Source organism: Psammomys obesus, unplaced genomic scaffold, assembly GCF_907164565.1.
Source record: "Psammomys obesus unplaced genomic scaffold, mPsaObe1.curated_primary_1811, whole genome shotgun sequence".
Taxonomy (NCBI): Eukaryota; Metazoa; Chordata; class Mammalia; order Rodentia; family Muridae; genus Psammomys; species Psammomys obesus.
Genome location: NW_026592666.1, coordinates 5,734,900 through 5,753,666, shown reverse-complemented (window position 1 = coordinate 5,753,666; position 18,767 = coordinate 5,734,900). Strand labels below are relative to the sequence as shown.

The 18,767-nt window shown below is 39.8% G+C and overlaps 1 protein-coding gene across 5 annotated transcripts in view; it reads left to right on the top strand.

Moving 5' to 3' along the window:
• Positions 1 to 18,767, top strand: part of Grik1 (glutamate ionotropic receptor kainate type subunit 1) — a 379,259-nt gene that overhangs the window by 320,906 nt on the left and 39,586 nt on the right. For 3 of the 5 annotated variants that reach the window (XM_055614913.1, XM_055614911.1, XM_055614915.1), the window contains exons 8-13: positions 1,910 to 2,017; positions 4,223 to 4,267; positions 9,792 to 9,905; positions 11,917 to 12,120; positions 12,926 to 13,149; positions 17,977 to 18,095. In XM_055614913.1, coding sequence (XP_055470888.1) covers positions 1,910 to 2,017; positions 4,223 to 4,267; positions 9,792 to 9,905; positions 11,917 to 12,120; positions 12,926 to 13,149; positions 17,977 to 18,095 — 814 coding nt within the window. The remainder of the gene's footprint in view (positions 1 to 1,909; positions 2,018 to 4,222; positions 4,268 to 9,791; positions 9,906 to 11,916; positions 12,121 to 12,925; positions 13,150 to 17,976; positions 18,096 to 18,767) is intronic. The other 2 variants (XM_055614914.1, XM_055614912.1) reach the window with 1 other exon arrangement.

Below are 18,767 nucleotides of genomic sequence, written 5' to 3'. Positions count from 1 at the left end.
TGAATCTCAGATATTTTTCTAACTCTTTCTTTCCATGTATTTTGGGTATGTGCTTCTTTGTATCCATGCCTTTTCCTCATTAAGCTGTGTAACTCCTTTCCTTACACTAGTGGGGAAGTATTGTAGACCATTCAAGTACTGACTCACTCTGCTGAAGTTGTACACTTTTCTATTCCCAACCAAGTCCTTAATGCAGAGAAGACATTTTATTTCCATAAGAACAAACACTAAAAGGAATAAATAAAGCAGCTCTCCCCAGTGTGATTCTCTTTTGCAGATACCTTTGCAGGACACCCAAAAACCATAAATAACTAGATAGATGTGCATCCTGTAGCCTTGTCAAATACACAAAATCAACCATTACAACCTCTAACATAAAACCAAGGTTGAGATGACTAAAAAGAATAGTTGCTATAATTTAAGATGATATCAAAAGACTAGTTTTTTTGGGTGTCCTTTACTCCTCACATGAGCGCTGATATCATAGGTAAATACAGGAATCACACATGCTAAGCTCATCCTAATCTACAGAAAATCCATGTTCTTTGCCCTGCTTCTTGGCCAGATGGAGAGCTGTGTATAAAAGGGAAACCCCAATGCAGAAAACTTCACATGCCATGTCATCCTTCAGGACTTCACACTATGCAAATCAGATTGATTTCATAAAGTTGGGAGGGAGGAAAATCATGCAAATGCACACAAAGATCATATTCATTTATACGTGAAACTCAAATGAAACAAGTTTACTTGAGACCTGAGAGTCACTCTTTATTGTTTAATGAAACCACCAAAGATGCCAAAAACTATGATTTTAGTTCTACAAATCATGTTGTTGCCTATATAAATGCAATAATGGCTCTCAGAAAAGATTTCCAAATCCTAATGCCTGGGACCTGTTAATCTTACCTTATATGACAAACAAACAAACAAATCAAAACTTGAAGTGTGTGCTTAAATTAAAGATGGAGAGATGAACAGAAAACCCATGATTACATGTGCAAGCTCTAAATGTAATCACATGCAAAGGCATATTCATTCAAACAGCAGAGGAGGGTAGTGGCCTCAAGACACAGAGTGCTGAAAGCCACCAAAAGAGAGAAGAGGCTTCTGGGTGTCCATAAGAGCCTCCAGAAACATCCCCAAGAGCACACGGCTCTGCTGACACTGTTTTTAATCAGCAACTGTAGGAGAATAAGTTTCTACACTTTTAAACCAACAAATTGTACAAGCCTGGAAGCACACACTGTTAATCCTTGCACTTGGGAGGTAGAGGTAGGAGTATAGAAATTCAGAGCCAATCTTCACTTCCTACTAAGCTTAAAGCCAGAACTGAACCAGTTGAGAACCTTACATTAAAAAATGAAAGAAATAGACATAAAATGGTCATAGACCATAAAATGGTCATAGAAATGGGCTATGGCAACCGTAAGAAACTAAAAATCCTAAATATTAAAAGGCATAAGTCACAAATACCCTGAAAATTTAATGTCAGTGATGCAGTATTTGTCCATATCTTTTTCACAGAGGAAGAAAGAAGCAGGAGGCACCTCCCTTCAGCAGAACCTTGAAGGGAGCTTAAATTGACCTTGGAAAACAGAAAGCTGTGACCTTTTGGGCTTCTTTATTCAATGAACAGATGGTTTTATAGTGACACTTTGCTTCCTGTCCATTTGGATTGCCACTATTACAGGACTGACTGTGTTAAAATGTTAGGGCTGGTAAAATAAATGAGGACTAATAAAAGAGTGAAGTGTTCCACTTTCAAGCCAGTGAACCAAAGCAACAATTTAGAATTCATGCTGCAGCTGGGTAACTGGACAGTGGGATGTATCTGAGGCATTGAGCTGCTGATTGGCTTGAGATTAAGATAAATGCTAAGCAATAACATTATATTCTTAACTGTCCTCAGGCTCGGTGGGATGGCTTGACTGGACGTATCATCTTCAATAAGACCGATGGCTTGAGAAAGGATTTTGACCTGGACATTATCAGTCTCAAAGAGGAAGGAACTGAAAAGGTAACTTTCTTGATGATGAAGAAATTAACCAATGGCCTCACTAAAAGAGCACTGTTCATGCAATTTAGCTAAATGACACAGACAAGCGGGAGAATGATAAAATGATTTCCTTAGCATATTCTTTAACACCTGGTGTTCTAGATCATTCTCTCACATTGGAGGGTGGCATGGATGGGGTAGATTCTCAAATTATATGTGGAACTAATAATACTAACTAGTGTTTGTCAATGTGTTCTGACTAATGCTTGGCCTATAAAGCAAATATGCATTGTTGCCTACATAACCTTAAGCACTGGCATACTTAGGCCCATTTCTTAGATATTTTACAAAGTTGAGTTTAGACTTAGAACTGTAGAAATTGCAGCTGGTTTATGTTTGGCAAAGCCTCCAAGGGTTACTCAGAAATTAATTTTAGCTGAACTCTATTTTGAGACTGGTGACAGAGGGATGGGATAAAATAGTATAGAAAAGGCTTGCTGGAGCAAATTAACATTGCATCCTTAATTTAGGATAAATGTTAAAAATTTTAATTTTAATGCTGAATTCTCATTTTAGGATTATTTTAGCTGGAAGTCTCAATTTCAAAGTTTGAAGTTTTATTTTAGTGCTTATTTAGACTAACACAAATGTAAACTGTTAAGTAATGATAAAAGAGTTTTGCTGCTCAATATATTTTATGATTTCAATTTAATATCCATGTACACAAGTTGCAATCAGCATTTATAGTTTGAGGATTTGCCTTCAAAATCTTAAAGAACAAAAAATTAAAGGTGCAAAGTAATCACCTGGGCATTAGAATTCTATAGAACAATACATTTTCATATGACAGTGACTAACACACAAAACATGGTATTCAATAATAAAAAAAAAGCGCTTTAGAACAGCTAAGTACTTGCTTAATTTCAAATCATTGGGTTTATTTTTAAAGCAAGGTAAGGCTTTCCTATCTGTTTAATTGTTTTCATTTACTAGGACACATTTTTCTCCCTTGGCAGATCATAACTGCCCTCTTCCCTCACTCCCCACCTTCAGGCACCACTTACTGAAACAGAGATTAATTAGTCTAGATGCTGTAGAAGGCTATCACTGTTGTTGATATGTCTGAAAAAAAAAAAAAAACAATTTGTTCACAGCTTTGAGAGAAAACATGTATGTGGATTTCCCATTTCAAAAATGCTACTTACTCTTCTTCTTCTTCTCCTTGCTTTGGTCTTCATTCTGTTGTGTTCCCCTACTGGTTTAACAGAGCACAAAACATCCACCTGCCCTCCATAATTGCATATGGAATTAGGGCCGGATGGAAACAAAAAGAATGTCCATTATAACCCAAAATTTATGGATACCTAAAAGAATCTATCTGTTTCTCTTGGCACACTTTATTCCTCCCTCCTCCCCTTTTCTGGTTCCTCTTAGTGTATAGAATGGAAGAAGTAAAGCTGCTAAGGAAATACCTTTTTGGCTCAGGTAGGTGATGAACTAGATGTGATGTCTTCACAGCTGTTCATAGATGCAGAGATATTCGCACATTGTACTGGTGTTTTTCCATCAAAAGAGAAATCAAATACGATGAAAGTATTTTGTACTTGTTTCTTATCTCTTCAATGTTTGCAACAACTTTTTTCTTCAGGTGACTTGGGCTCAGTTGCTGAGGTTGCTGGTTGAGCCTTGAAGGCAGTGGGAAAGCTAACACTTGACCCTCAGGATCCAAGGGAAGACATGGCCACACTTCCCATGCCAGCTTCTGGGGCTCGCAGCGAACCATTGTCAATAGTGCATCCATCATTGCATCCACTTTCTACTGTCTGAAATGTTTCTCTATATAGCTTAGGAAGTGTGTGTATGTATGTGTGTGCATGCACACACAAACATGCGCGTGTGTGTACTGAATGACTGATTTGTTTTTATTGTGAACTCATACAGCAGCTCTCTTAATGCATGGTGAATATCCGCTAACCCTGCAACACACCTGCAAACATTCAAAAGTGCTTTCACTTTCTGCTGTGTGAAAGGAGCACCTAACTTCTGTGATACCCAGCCTTCATGTCCATCTCCTTGTTGTTCCTATTGTTGGTCTTTGTATGAATTAAAATGCAAAAATCCCAAAACAACAGGTGAGGAGTGTAATGCAGACTAGACTATGTACTTCATGGGTTCCATGCTGCATTTTAATTTAGTGTGTTTTTATTTTTCCCTCGGAAACCCAAGGCTGCTGGTGAAGTGTCTAAGCACTTGTATAAAGTGTGGAAGAAGGTTTGTACCCTGATAACAATGGCAAGACACTTGGGGTGGGGTGGCTGCACTCTGCCAGTCTTATAAGACCAGCAGTTAACCAAATGCATGCAGATTAGGGGTGAGATGCCACAGAAGGGAGGGGACAGAGAGACAGAATGCGTTCCCTCTCAGCATTATCAGGAATTGAGAGTGGACATCAGATGGGTTAATGAGTGATGGGTGGGTAAATATCTCCCTGAGATTAGTTTTTCCACTGGACAGGATCAGTGTCAGCCAAGACTGCAAGGAGGTACCAGCACTGAACACAGACAGAGGCCTGCTTACAGACCTTCTCAAATGAAAACAATAGGTTTGATCCATCACAATAGGCAGTTAGGCCTCTGCAGGCAAGGGCGCCTCCCTCAATGCCACCGCTGTGAAATATGGGCCATTTTCAGAAACTCCCCTTTCTCATGGGCTGTCTTTGTTTTGTCTTGAAATTTATTTTAGAACTAGTTTCTGGAGGACAAATCATCGGAAAACTTTTGAAGGAAAATGAGATTATCTTGTGAATTTTAGCACCCACTATTTCATGGTTTATTGTACAGGAACATGTTGCCAGTGACTATGCATAGATTTACATAAGTAGATGTGAGACACTAGAAAGATCTGCCTGAAGAAAATACCCCAGTGACAGGAAAACACTGCATTGTCTCCATCCTTTCTCCCCACTCCCATCTCTCTCCTTTTTTCTCTCTATTTAAAACCAGTTGCTAAAATTTCTTTGATTGATGGATGGACTTTAAATTACTTCAGGTTGTTCAACTTGAGCAGTTTGTCAGCTCACGTCCACCTTTCAGATGAGTGGCTGACTCACAGAAAGCACAGTTTCTGCAAGTAGCTAGCTGAAAACCTCATCATCTCCTTGGTAGAACTCAGTAGATTCGCTCAGAAATCTTCTTTTAAGCTTTAAAACGATCTTAATGACCTATTTCATTGATGAACCAGGTCGCCAAAGGCCCACCGGAGGTAAGCTAGTTGCCTCACTTATCCACCACGTTGAAAGCAGCTTATTGCTTGAGACCCCCGGCATTATGCGACTCTGAATTAATTCAAGCTAAATACTGTGGAGGGTAGAGCCCAGGCTCTGAAGTTAGGCTCAAGCGAGAGGGACAACCGTCCAGGCAGCACTACCCTGTAACGTGCACGTCGACATCCTAAGGAGGTAACACCTGGGTCTTTGCTAGTCCGTGCCTTTCTTCCGGGTCCTCTCTGCTAACCTTCGTTGCTCGCTTTATCAGAAGAATAAGCCATGCATGGTCCATCTGCTATTCTCAGTAATGGGTGCTCCAGCCCAGGGACTCACTCAAACCCAACAAACAAGATACACTTCCTCCCCGAGAAGGTTCTGTTTTTAACAGAAGAATTTGTTCCAGCATGGTCCCACCCCCAAAGCCTCCTCAGTACCAGGATTTTATTCAAAATAACAGATACCAGCTGAAATTCTTTGCAAGAGAGGGAGAGAGCAATCTTTACAAAGCGCCCCACGCGTTAAGGACGCTCAAGGTACAGGAAACAGAAACACCTTTAGCTTTGTTTCCGGTACATACCTGGTCATTTCATTCAGCCATTTTTGATTCTTTGTTCCCGTGACTCCAGGTTTGGAAAATAGATCCTAATGACTCTCTCTTAAATGCCTTGTTTTGTCACTTTTTAACAGTCGGATCAATATTCCCAGGGCATTCATTCATACGCTCTTCCCAGATACCAAATGGCTGCTTCCTCATGCCAGTTTAGAAAATGAGCGAAGGCAGGCAGCCAATTTGTCTTCCGCCCCACACATAAGAGATTCACATTCCTCGCTTCTCAGCGCTGAAGTACTGCTGTCACCTTTGGCTTCACAGTTTGAAAACCGAAGTTCTGCCTCTGAGAGGCACTCATGCCTGGTTGCAGAGCAAGACCACAGGGCCAACATCTGGGCGTCTGATTAACAGCACAGCTCTGTCCAGCCAGCACGTTATCAGCACATCACAGACTCCCACCTTATCAGAGACATTGGATTGTTGACAACCTGTCCGTTTATTTCAATTAAAAAGTAAAGCCAGTGCAGCAGCCTGCCTTTTCCTTGATTTTCGTACTGGTTGTGGTTGGTGTTTTTTTGGTTGTTGCTGTTTGGTTGGTTGGTTTTGTTTTTGTTTTTTGGTTTTTGTTTGTTTGTTTGTTTTGACTTCTGAAGTGCAGTTAGCAGGAAGATCATCTCTTTTTCCTCGTTTTGTGAAAACTTGTGCTCTCTGGCTTTGAGAGACAGTCAATGGCAGGGCGGCAGCAATGGTCTATTAGCACATTGTAGACCACTCCACTTGGGCCAGGAACAAGGAGAGCCAGAGGCAAAGTGGGAGAGGATGTTTGTCTCAAATTTTAAGTTTTATTTTAGAAAAGAATATTACAGCAGCATTCAATAACATCATTTTTTAAAGATGAAAAATATAGTTTAAACACACACTTAACATTGAGAATAAGAACCGTTTCTTAATGAGAATAAGAGTTAAAGTGCATTCTGATTTTAAAAGTGGCTAATGTCCCAAGCACACTCTCTAATACTTAATTTAAAGCTTAATTCTTTTCTTCTCCGTGCCTGCATCAAAGTTTAATAGAAATTATACCCAAGGCCCACCTCATACAATACAACCTAGAGTATAGCTTTGAATAAGCATGAATGGACCAACACACTTACCTTCATCTGAGTTTCCTTGAAACCGAGGTTCTGCTTCAAAAGCACTGTAAGAGGGAAGGTTGAAAGAAAATGTCCAATTTTCCAAGCTTATGTTTTACAAAAAGAAACAGAGGCTTGCCCATCAACAGATAGATAATACACTACATCCCCAAAGCCCCTGAAAGTTCTGAAAGGTTCCCAAGGGTGCTGGCCCATTTCTCATCCTACTTCTAATGTCCTCTCTCTACAGACAGTTGCTACCGCCCAGATCCCCTTTCTCCTCTATTAGTCTCTTCATTTCTCCAACAAATTAACCCTGACTAGTATATAAGACAGAGGTTGAAATAGTTTACACTTGTGTGTGAATATGTTATAGTTCTTAGAATGTTCTCAAAGAATTTATATCTCTAAAAAGATGCCTGCCAAGCTAATGTTGCTAAAGTTAGGGAGTCAGTCAAAGTAAAGGAAAGAAAGGTGGAAGACATCTATCTTCCTAGCATTCTCACATGGGGTAAATTTTTAAATTGTAAAACAACAACAAAAGCACTTTGGGGCTTATAGAGATGTCTCAGTGATTCAAAGCACTTGCTGGTCTTCCAGAGCACTAGAGTTCTGTTCACAACACACACACACACACACACACACACACACACACACACACACACACGACATACATTCATTGAAACACACACAAAGATATTAAAATACATCTTTAAAAGCATTTCCCTCTCCATTTTGCTGGTGATAAAACTGAGGCGCAGAGCTCCCAGTCCACTGCAAGGTTAAGATATAAATAAAAGTGGATCTGCACAGCCCACACCCCCACAGAGCCAAATGTCTTCCTGTGAAGGGAAGCCGACTCCCATACCGAGGGAAGAGATTCAGGAATCAAGCACAGATCTCCCCTACCTTTGTGAACTTGTCCAGATGCTACAGTCAGACATGCTTTTCATAGCTCGTTTCCTTTAAAGTAGTCCAAATTAAGATTTTTAAAAAATCACTAGTAATTCCAAATTATTCACAAGGTGAGCTTAAAGGAAGTGAAAGTCTTTCATATGCCTCGTGTAATTTTTGAAGCTCTTATCATATACAAGCACTTCCGCATCTACCTTCTCAGTTGACTTTGTTACCATCCCTACCATGCAGAGAGAGGAATCTCAGGAAGATTAACATCCTGTTGAAGGTCACACAGCCACTGCCTGGCTATTTCCATCTGACTCTGAAATGCCCTCCTTGTCTCGAGGCTGACAGTAAATGTGCACAGGGCTGGGCCAAATAGCTTAGCTTCCCTGGGTCGTCTCAGACACTAAACAAATCAGTGCACAGGTTGAATAACCCTCATCAGAACTGCCTGAGAACACAAAAGTTTTTATCTTATTTTTAATTTTGAGTATTTTTATGTGTGTTTTCTCTGGAGATAGGACACAAGCTTAACGAGAAATTTGATATTTCATATACTGTTTAAAGAATTAGAAATTCAAATCTCATTTTGTATTAATCCTTTCACTTATTACCATACAAAGTTATGGGTTTTGTTGTAACATTTTCTGACACCTACACAAGTGTCAGAACACAAGCCATGTTCATATCTCCCACTGTCTTATCTTCCCCTTCCACCGTTTCCTTATCTCTCCCCAAATTCTCTCTGCTTTCATGTCATATGTGTGTGCAAAATTTCATTCACCCCATATGGAACATAGCATATACCGTGTTTTTCAGCACCTCTGCTTAGACTCTAACACATTTTCTGAGGTCCAGTGATTCTGGACAGCTTTGAAGCTGGGCATCAGGAATGATCAATGTGCATCTTACACAGCTAAACACATTAGCAGTGACTTGGCCACTGGAGAAATTGGGGGCCATCAGTTTTTTTAAGGGTCATGTGGTGTATTGAATGCCACTGGCTCTCTGATGAAAAACAAACAAAAAATAGTCAATGAATAACAAAAGTTCATTATTTGAAGAGTTAATGGTCAAATGGACACAAAAGACAGATAATCAAATAATAATGATAGAAGGTGTGAGGTGCCTAGACAGAGGTGTGCACTGGGCCCTGCTGGGATGTGTAAGAGGGTCTCCTCCTCAGCACAGGCTCCTCGGTGAGGATGGGTCTTGGACTTTGTCAACCTCTTATCTATGTAGTTTCTCCCATCTGTCCTTTCCAGTTCCAAGTCCCTCCACCACCCACCCTGTTCTTTCCATCCCAGTAACCACACATTTTAAAGACGCTGGCATTAATACTTTGGTGGCCTGGTATTTGATGTCAGCAGAATGTAACAGGAGCAGAAGTGTCTGTCCATTACTGTGTACTATGCCCCTTCAATGCCCACAGCTGTGCCAACACACAGAAGTAGGTGCTCAGCAAATACATTAGGGAAAATCTGACAGTCATTCACTCCTAATTTTTTAATTTAAAATAGAGCAATGACTGTAATAATTAAAAGTGAAAATTCCAAGCCATTGTGGTGACAAGAATCTTTAATCCTAGCGTTTAGGAAGCAGAGGCAGGGAGAACTCTGAATTCAAGGCCACCCTGGTGTACAAAACAAGTTCCAGCCAGAGTTACACAGAGAAACCTTGTCTCAAAAAACCCAAAATTTTATTAATTAATTAAAAAAAATAAAATGCCTCCTGCACCTGCCTTGAACAATTCAAATTTTCTGTGGCTTAAGCTTTTACCTCCTCACACTTCATTTGTATCAGTCTCCTGTATCAGTTAGCCTCCACTGTGAGGCCCTGGCGTTCCAGGGCATAGGTGTTGGTTCCCATTCCTGGTGTAGTGGGCCCTCTGTTTAACATAAGTGCTGTTGTGGGCAGCTGGCAGCCTCTGACGTCCTGTGTTGTGTGCAGATTGGGATTTGGAACTCCAACAGCGGGCTGAACATGACGGATGGCAGCAGAGACAGGTCCAACAATATCACTGATTCGCTGGCCAACCGAACACTCATTGTCACCACTATTTTGGTAAGCTGTGAAGTTCTCGTCTTTTATCCATGCTCCCACACTAGACCTAAAAGGATCCTTTCACCGTCTTTTCCAGGCTGGCAGTTCTGTCTGCATATGTCTATTTTTTAACTAAAAGCATACATTTGTACATGCTCAAAGGAATGAAAAGTAAGTGCTTGACACCTCTCTACAAACTCTTCCTCTTACTAGAATCCCAGCTCCACTCTTCTCTCTCTGTGACCCATCCAGGGCTCCTTCTTGTTATCCGAATGCTGTTGTTGATTGGATTCAAGCAAGAGGAAACTAAAGCAAAAGACCAGAGAAGGGGAAATGGGGCACGCATTGCCAGAGAGGTTGTTTTCTGTGACCTCTCTGTACTGCCAATCAACAGTTTTGCCCCTGTCATTCCATAACCATAATTCTCGAATTGTCAGTGACCCTAAACCCCAGATTTCAGCTTCATTGGCCAGTGGCAACACTCTCACCTCCTCTTTGTCTCTACCCTGGACCTTCCAGGTGTAATAGTTCCCTGAATGATACATTGTATTTCCATATTTACTTCTTCCTCCATTGAGTCCTCTCTCTGCTCATATCTCTGGAAATAACCTTTGTATTAACTGACCTCTAAAAGACATGTGTCCCATTGCAACTCTGACCTTATGTCCAACTAGCCGGTCATTTCCCTTTCTCTTTCTTTCTCCACAGGACCTAGGCAGGCACAATCCACTCTGCAGTCTGCATTTGAAGGCATGCTTTGCTTCATTTCATTTAGTCTATAGTATTAGAGGTTTTTTTCTTTGAAGTGGCCTTGTGAGACTTGTAAACCTGTTTTTTGCTTTGTACTTTCTTCTGGCCATCACATTTGCTGCAACCACCTTATGAAAATGGGGGTTATTTTTGTTTAATATAGAGCTGGGTGGCCTTGAACTCCCATATGTTGGTCTCAAACTCACAGAGATATAGCTGCCTCTGCCTCTCCAGTGCCAGAATTAAAAGTCCATACTGCCAGTCTAGGCAACAATTTCTATTGTGTTTGCATGATCCAACAGTCAGTTTACTTTATGAGAAACCTAAAGACACAGGGTATCTCATCAGTAGAGTAATTATTGTAATTGTGTAGGACAAAACAAACTTTCTTTACTCAAGTGAGAATTAGTAAATTTACAAATGCATGTTAGGAAGACGGCCATTGCCCACAAAATAAGGGATTTATCATGTAAGCATCTTAAGGAAGCATTATCAGATTTGAGGTAAAAGATGATTTCAAATAAGACTATAGAACTGATGAAAATACTAACTCTGGAAATATCCAACCAGCGTACAGATAAAGTAAACTTGAAATTGGAATAAAGTTGAGATTAAAAATCAGAATAATTGGGCTGGAGAAACGGTTCAGCAGTTAAGAGCACTGTCTGCTCTTCCAGAGGTGCTGAGTTCAATTCCCAGCAACTACATGGTGGCTCACAACCATCTATAATGAGATCTGATATACATGCAGATAGAGCATTCATAGATATATGTCTGAAAATTGAAATTGAAAATCAGAACAATTAGTACACATGATGTTTCTAAAAATAAAATAATTCTATCTGTTGGTCCTTTCTTTTCTAAGTAGACAGTATTAGGTCAAAGCCTAAAGCAAGCAAAGTGCTACAAAGGAAGCCTGGGTGTGGTCATGCCTGGAGGAGGCATGTGGGATGGAAGTGTCCTCTGAGACTTTTCAGCTTCTCAGATTCAAATTTTGAACATAACCGTGTTTCTGTCACACCATCCACTAATCCTCTCCCCTACTACAACACTGAAAGATAAAAGCCCCCATTTAAAGAGGCAGAAAAGAAAAAAAATACATATGAAAGCTTCTATAACAGTGGCAGACAATTTTAGCAGAAACAGGAATGCAAGGGAGTGACTTCAATAATCTCCACTCATAAAAATCAACTATTTCAACTATTATATGTCTTCAGGCTACTGATGGACCACTCTCCTTTTCATGATAATGGAGCTTTCATACCTGCTTTGTTTCACTTAGGAAGAGCCCTATGTGATGTACAGGAAATCCGATAAGCCCCTGTATGGAAATGACAGATTTGAAGGATATTGCCTGGATCTGCTGAAAGAACTGTCAAATATCCTGGGTTTCCTTTACGATGTTAAACTAGTCCCCGACGGCAAATATGGAGCCCAAAATGACAAAGGAGAGTGGAATGGGATGGTTAAAGAACTCATCGACCATGTAAGCAAATATATACCCAATTGTTTGAAAAATGATCCAAGTGAAAAGCAAGAAGAGGAAAAAAAAATACTTGATTCCATTTCAGAATAAAGATTTTTTTTGGTGTTCCATGTTTTTAGCTGCAGTGTGTGTCTGTGTGCCTGTCTGTGTGTATGTCTGTGTGTGTGAGTTAAGCTAAATAGTATATACGCTTACATAACATTTTTTTTTAAAAAGGAAATTAAAACAACCTAGATATAAAGTTTGCTCAGTTTGAAAGGGTGAGTGAAAATAAAAGTTAAGGATTAAAATTTATACTTTCACCATTTAAGCCAAAGAATAAGTTGAGAGATTTCCAACTAAATCAAGAACTCTAGGACTGGAGACTCAGAACTCAGAAAAAGAAAAAAAAAAACCTTATCTTGTCAACTTGCATTATGACCAAGTTGTTCCTTCCTTCATTCTCCTACATACCCTTGGTAAAAACATTGTCATTCAATTTCAGATTAAGAATGGATGATGCTCTCTCTCCCTCCCTCCCTCTCTGTGCCTCTGTGTCCAAGTGTCTCTCTCTCTTTGTGTGTGTGTCTCCTTCCCTCCTTCCCTCTCTCTCTTGGTGTATGGGGTCTGTGGCTGAGGGTGTGCACCTGACTCAAACCATCATCCAATCCCTCCAGACTTTCTGGCTTCTCTTTGATAATAAATGCTGTAATATAACTAAAATTAGCTCACCTTAGGTATCCCTTAAACAAGCGTTTGTAGCTGAGATTTGGAAGCTCCTTAGGAGAACTCTGGCCATTTGCCGCTGACAGTCTTGCTTTCACAGAGAGCTGACCTCGCAGTGGCTCCCCTGACCATCACTTACGTCCGGGAGAAAGCCATAGACTTCTCCAAGCCCTTCATGACCCTGGGCATTAGCATTCTTTACCGGAAGCCCAACGGAACCAACCCAGGCGTCTTCTCCTTCCTCAACCCCCTGTCTCCAGACATTTGGATGTATGTGCTGCTTGCCTGCTTAGGAGTCAGCTGTGTACTCTTTGTGATCGCAAGGTAAGTTTGAAGACAGTCAAAAGTCTGTCAGAGCTTTCGAAACAGAGTTCAAAAGTTCACAGCTTAAAATTGAAATTTTACTTTTGCTCATTGTTGCATTTTCTCCAGGTTTCCATGTAAAACGATTATATACATTGAAAGTTAACTATGCATAAAGATACATTTTTAATACATTTTAAGAAAGAAGACAGTCCTTTACATTAATTTAACTTTTTCCCATAGTTCAATTCACGTAAAGTCATTGTTTTTCCCCATTTTTCTGTGGAATACTTAACAAAAAAAGCAATGGATCAACAGAGATAGCTAAAATAGTACTAAAATAATAATAAAATGATTTTATGATATCTGGTTTCTGGAATAGTTGAATAAGCTGAACAGAAACACAAGTTACCTAACAATCACCATAGCAAATAAAAACATGGAAAGAAAGATGCTGAAACCCTTAGGGTTCAAGAAAAATACTTCAAAAATTTGTGAGAGTCCTCCTTGTTTTCAATCTTTTCCATCTTTCAACAAAAGTTGGTAAATTTTTTACCCTAATTAATTTTTTTTTCTTCTCTCCAAGAATTTTTAAGAGAAATATATCTTCATGGTAGCTCTTTGTCATTTTCCACTGTCTAGTTTTGATTAATGCCTGGTAACTTTCCCCCAGTGTAATCACAAAAAGAGCTTGGGAAAAATAGCCCAAGCATGAAACGTAAAGAAGATCCACAAGTCAGACAGAGTCAAAACAAATAAGCGACCTCTGATGTGTGGATATTTAAGCTTTCAATGGGGTCTAAAGTCTGAGTGTTCCCAACACCTTGTAAAATGTGCTATTTCCAAATCTCAAATTTTATGTTTTTGAAATGGTGGTCAAAATTCTTTTTACACACACACACAGGCACACAGTTTATCAACTTCAAATTTTCAGTTATGTCACAGTCAAGAAACCATGCTCAAGATAATTTTTAAAAAATATTCCTTTAAAATATTTTTACTTATTGACCTTTGTTTTCCATTATTGACCTTTAGTTATTGACCTTTGGAGATTTGCCACAGTTCCTAGGTGAAGTTATGTTGCCATAGATAGCCAAATAGTAATGAAGTATTCTCTCAGGAGGGGCAGGCCACATGGTGCTGACTTGTTACACGTCTCTGCCTGGGATCCGCCCTAACTAAGCAATGAAAAGGACAGAGGGCAATAAAGACGTGAGTTTTCACACCCTGTGTCCACAAACATTAATGCCCACAAATGAAGCAAGCAGAGTAATATTAATGGGAAAGCATATTACTTACTGTAGCAAAATTGGCTAATGGTAGGAAAATTACGCCAGCACAGCCCAGAGGCCACACACGGGCTGAGAGGATCCTGTTGCACCGCATCTCAACTGTGACCTTAGCTGCCCTTGTATTTGTCATGAAGATAAGTCAGAAAGTGTAACATTCAGAATATTCCCACCCTTTGTCTTGTCCTTCCTTCGTAAGATCTCGGTGACCTAGAGTCTGTATTTCAGACTTAACTCTGTATTATTCACACCTTTGAGTCTATCCTGATCCCGCACTGCAGAACCACTAAATGTAGTGCTTAAAAACAAAGCCACAGTTAGATGATAAGATGATGGTTCCCCCTTGCTTCCCATCATCATAGTCTGAGATCCTAAAGCAGTTGACTCCTCACCAATGATGTGAGCTGCAACATGATTTTAGTTGCCATCCTAGTGGTGTGCACTCAAATTCAGAGATATAGGAAGGGAAAACAGTTAATCTCATCATCATTCCTTCCTCTAGAGAAGCTGTTGGATTTATATTGTGAAGTACATCCTTTTATGTTTTCTTAAAGTGAAAAAAAGCCCAATCCAGCATTTAAGCTAACACCCTCACTAATAGATCCCCAAAAGTTATCTATTAAACTGAGTTAAATTTATAAAGTTATAAAACATTAATGGAACAAGATAAGGAAGACCATATAAAATGCCAGTGGAGTATGACTATTAACAAATTTGTATTGTTAGTGTTTTGATTTGGCAGTTGACTCCCTAAAAATATTTAGCTCCAAGGAATTAGGTTCATGATGAACATAAGACAGAAATGGGCCAAACTTCCAAATACAGAGCTTGATTCCCTTGGTGACTTACATTTGTTTAATGAAGCTTTTAAAGTTGGCATTTAGCAAAAAGTAAAAGCTAGGAGAAAGAATGAGCCCTTGAAATAAGATTTCAAGGTTACAGTACAAAACCAATGGTTGTATAACAAGTACAAAAGACCTTTGTCTACTGAAATAGGCAGATCTTTCTATATTCAAAGCAACCAATGCTGATCAACAATGAGAAAGAGATACTCCCTCAGAAAACTTCACAGCCAGGAATATTTCACTTTTCCCTTAGTATAAACTTTGTGTATCTAAACCCCAACCCAAAGAAAACATTCACATGCATAAATCAACAAGATTCACTATGCTTCATTTTATTTTGTTTTGAGGTAAGAAAGTTCTTTCTATACAACCCACTTGTTCTTTAACTTCCTGTGGAAACAGACTGGCCTCAAGCTAGAAACAACCCTCTTGCCTCAGCATCCCACATGCTGAAGTTCTGGGCAACTTCACCATGCCCATGAAAAACTACTATCATTTATGCATGTTTTGACCTAGCGTCCCTTTGACATCCCTGACAGTCAGTAGTGACTTACTGAGAGTCGGCTAGGACAGTGGTTCCAGATGGCCATCTCTGCAGAGCATGTATTGGTGTTTCCCTTAGACTTCACTGGGGCCATATTAAGCAGACTTCACAATTCTCAAACTGAAATACCTGCACCTAGACAATAAGTATGTCTTTCTACATTGTAAAAGGCCACTGTCTTACAGTACGGCCTGTGCCACTGTATAACTTTCCTCAGTTCACATGCTTCCCGGGTCATTCAGAATCCTGGAAAGAAAGAACTAGCAACCTCCTGAACAGCTGGAAAGCATGCTGTTGTTTAGACAATTTCCCTCTGCTCCACAGAAAACCCAGTTAATTGCTCACAGGCGTTAACGCATTAATATGGGGAAAAATTAAAAGTAGCATTCCAAGGACACATGCTCACAGATCAGAGTATGTTTAATGTGTAAACAACAGAATATCAGGGGCTGGTGGTTTCCAGGCTTTACAGTCTATTTAAAAAGCCTGTGTTCTTGAATGCATAATCCTCCTAATTTATTGCAATTAATATTTTAAAATTATTGTACCTGGGAAAATGATATTGTTTAAGTAACAACATCTTTAGTCTGCATGCTGTTTCAATTATTAGGCTCATTAATACCGGTATTCGTTCTTTCAGCTCAACAAACTACTATGGTTATAAGAGTGTATAAATTCAAACTTAATTATACTGTTGCAACAGTAATTAAAATGTATTGGCATGGCACTGTCAATTAAAGCTGTGTTCGTAAGCTTACAGAAACATGCGTGGTGTGCCCTGCAGCTTGGGAGAAGCCACAGGAAAGAGCTGGATGATATTATGGTGCAATAAATGGCCAGGCTGCTATCTTAATGCCCCTCAGACTCCATGCGAAGACACTGCACTCTTTGCAGAAGGTGTCCAGGGCTTTAAAGAACATTTTTCATTAAGAGGAACTATCTTCCCAGTTCCTCGCACATGATTCCCAGCATGCCCGGCTTTCTGCTGGAGATAATGTATTCACCTTAACCCCAGTTCTCCCTGCTGCACCTGCATCCTGCCATTGTTTCCTGCCTCATGGCTAGGGGAGCATCTGTATGTTCTCATTGGCACAATGGCATTTTAACACCACTCTAACAACCTTTTCTGCCTTAAAAGGGCCCAGAAGCAAAAGGAAAACCTTCTCTTGCTATGAATTATTACATTTTAAATTATTACAGATAACTTTTCTGAACATCTGGCAATGTCTTAAAAAATAGAAAGAACTAAAATTGTAATCAGTTCCCTAGATTATCATTCTAAATGTTACTTCTAGACATCTAGATTTCCCCATTTTACAAAGAGGTAAACTAAGAGCAAAGAAGGCAAGTCAAATCCTTTGTGTAGCCATAGCCCCTTGCAAGCAGAGTGATAATACCACAAAAAAAAAAAAAAATTTCACACCTAACCAGCACTGGTGATTATGTAACTTCAGGGTATAATCCATAAAAAATTTCAATTAAAAATCAATCAAGAGGAAAACATGAGCTTCCAGTTGCCCACTCTGAGCCTTTGAGTTAATCCTAATATTACATATATGTAATAAGTGGGCTATGATCCTTCCAAATTTAAAGGATTAAGGCTTATATTTCTGTAGAGTATCTTTGAAATAAGAGCTATACCTCCCAAATCCAGCCCTTCTTTTTTGTTCATGTTTTTTTTTCTTTATTCCTGCATCATTTGTGCAGTGCTAGAATCTGGAAAAGTGTCAGTCCATGGAACCAAAACTGTCTCTGGAGGGCAAGTGACCCTCACAACATCTAGCAACATAACAGCTCGACTGTGTAATCCTTACCCATCCCACGCTGCTCTTGTTGCCCTCACCAAGGTCAAATCTTAGGATGAGAGAGGTTTCCTTCATGGTTATCAGTTGCTCAGTGAAATGGAAATGAATGAAAATGCAGAAAAAAATCAGAGGACATAGGTCTGAGGAGTGCAGTCCTAGCTGCCAATGGGTTTGAGCCAGAAGCAAGAAGCTGGTGAATTTCACCCAATGTTTGCATTTAGTCCAGCAGAGCTGGAAGTGGCTGCACGCGGTCTTCATTCCCGTTGCTTCTGCTCAGTTGTTGGGTTTCTACATTGCTCAATAGGCTTTACTATGCTTCATGTATGTATCTGGTATTTACGAACTGTTTCTGTTAACTATCGCAGGTTTACACCCTACGAGTGGTATAACCCCCACCCATGCAACCCCGACTCAGACGTGGTGGAAAACAATTTCACTTTGCTAAATAGTTTCTGGTTTGGAGTTGGAGCTCTCATGCAGCAAGGTATACCGGTCACCCATCTTGGCGCTTGCATCCCACAGTCTGCTGACAGGCTTTCGTGCTGGTAAACTCCACCATGAAGCTAGACGGTAGCCTGAAACACACAGGAGTATAAAATAGCAACAATGGACTTCCTAGCTAACTCTCAAGACAAAGGCAGAAACAGATTCTAAATGAGACTTCTTTGATATGTATTTTGTAAAAAAGAAAACTTCTTTTAAACAATGAATAAATTTTCTTGCAAATAGTGAAAAATAAGTAAGCTATAATAGTTATTTTCTCATCGGTATAACAATTTAATGGATAGAGGGTCTGAAGTGATTTAAAATTAAGAGCACAGTCCATCAGGTATGGAAGGCTTGGCAACAGGAGCTTGGGGCAACTATCACATTGTATCTTCGGTCAGGAAACAGAGCAACGAATATTGTGGTCCTCACTTTCTCCTTCTGTATTACTTCCTTCTCTTTGAGTTTACAAACTCAGCCTATAGGACACTGCTGCTTCCACACAGGCTCTTCCCTCCTCAGTCAAACCTTTCTGGAAACATCTTCATAGACATGTCAAGAAATGTGTCTTCTAGGTGACCCTTAAGTCTTGTCATACTAACAGTATAGGTTATCCACCACAAAACCTTAGATTTTTGTCTAATAAATGAATTTCCACAGGTAGGCACGT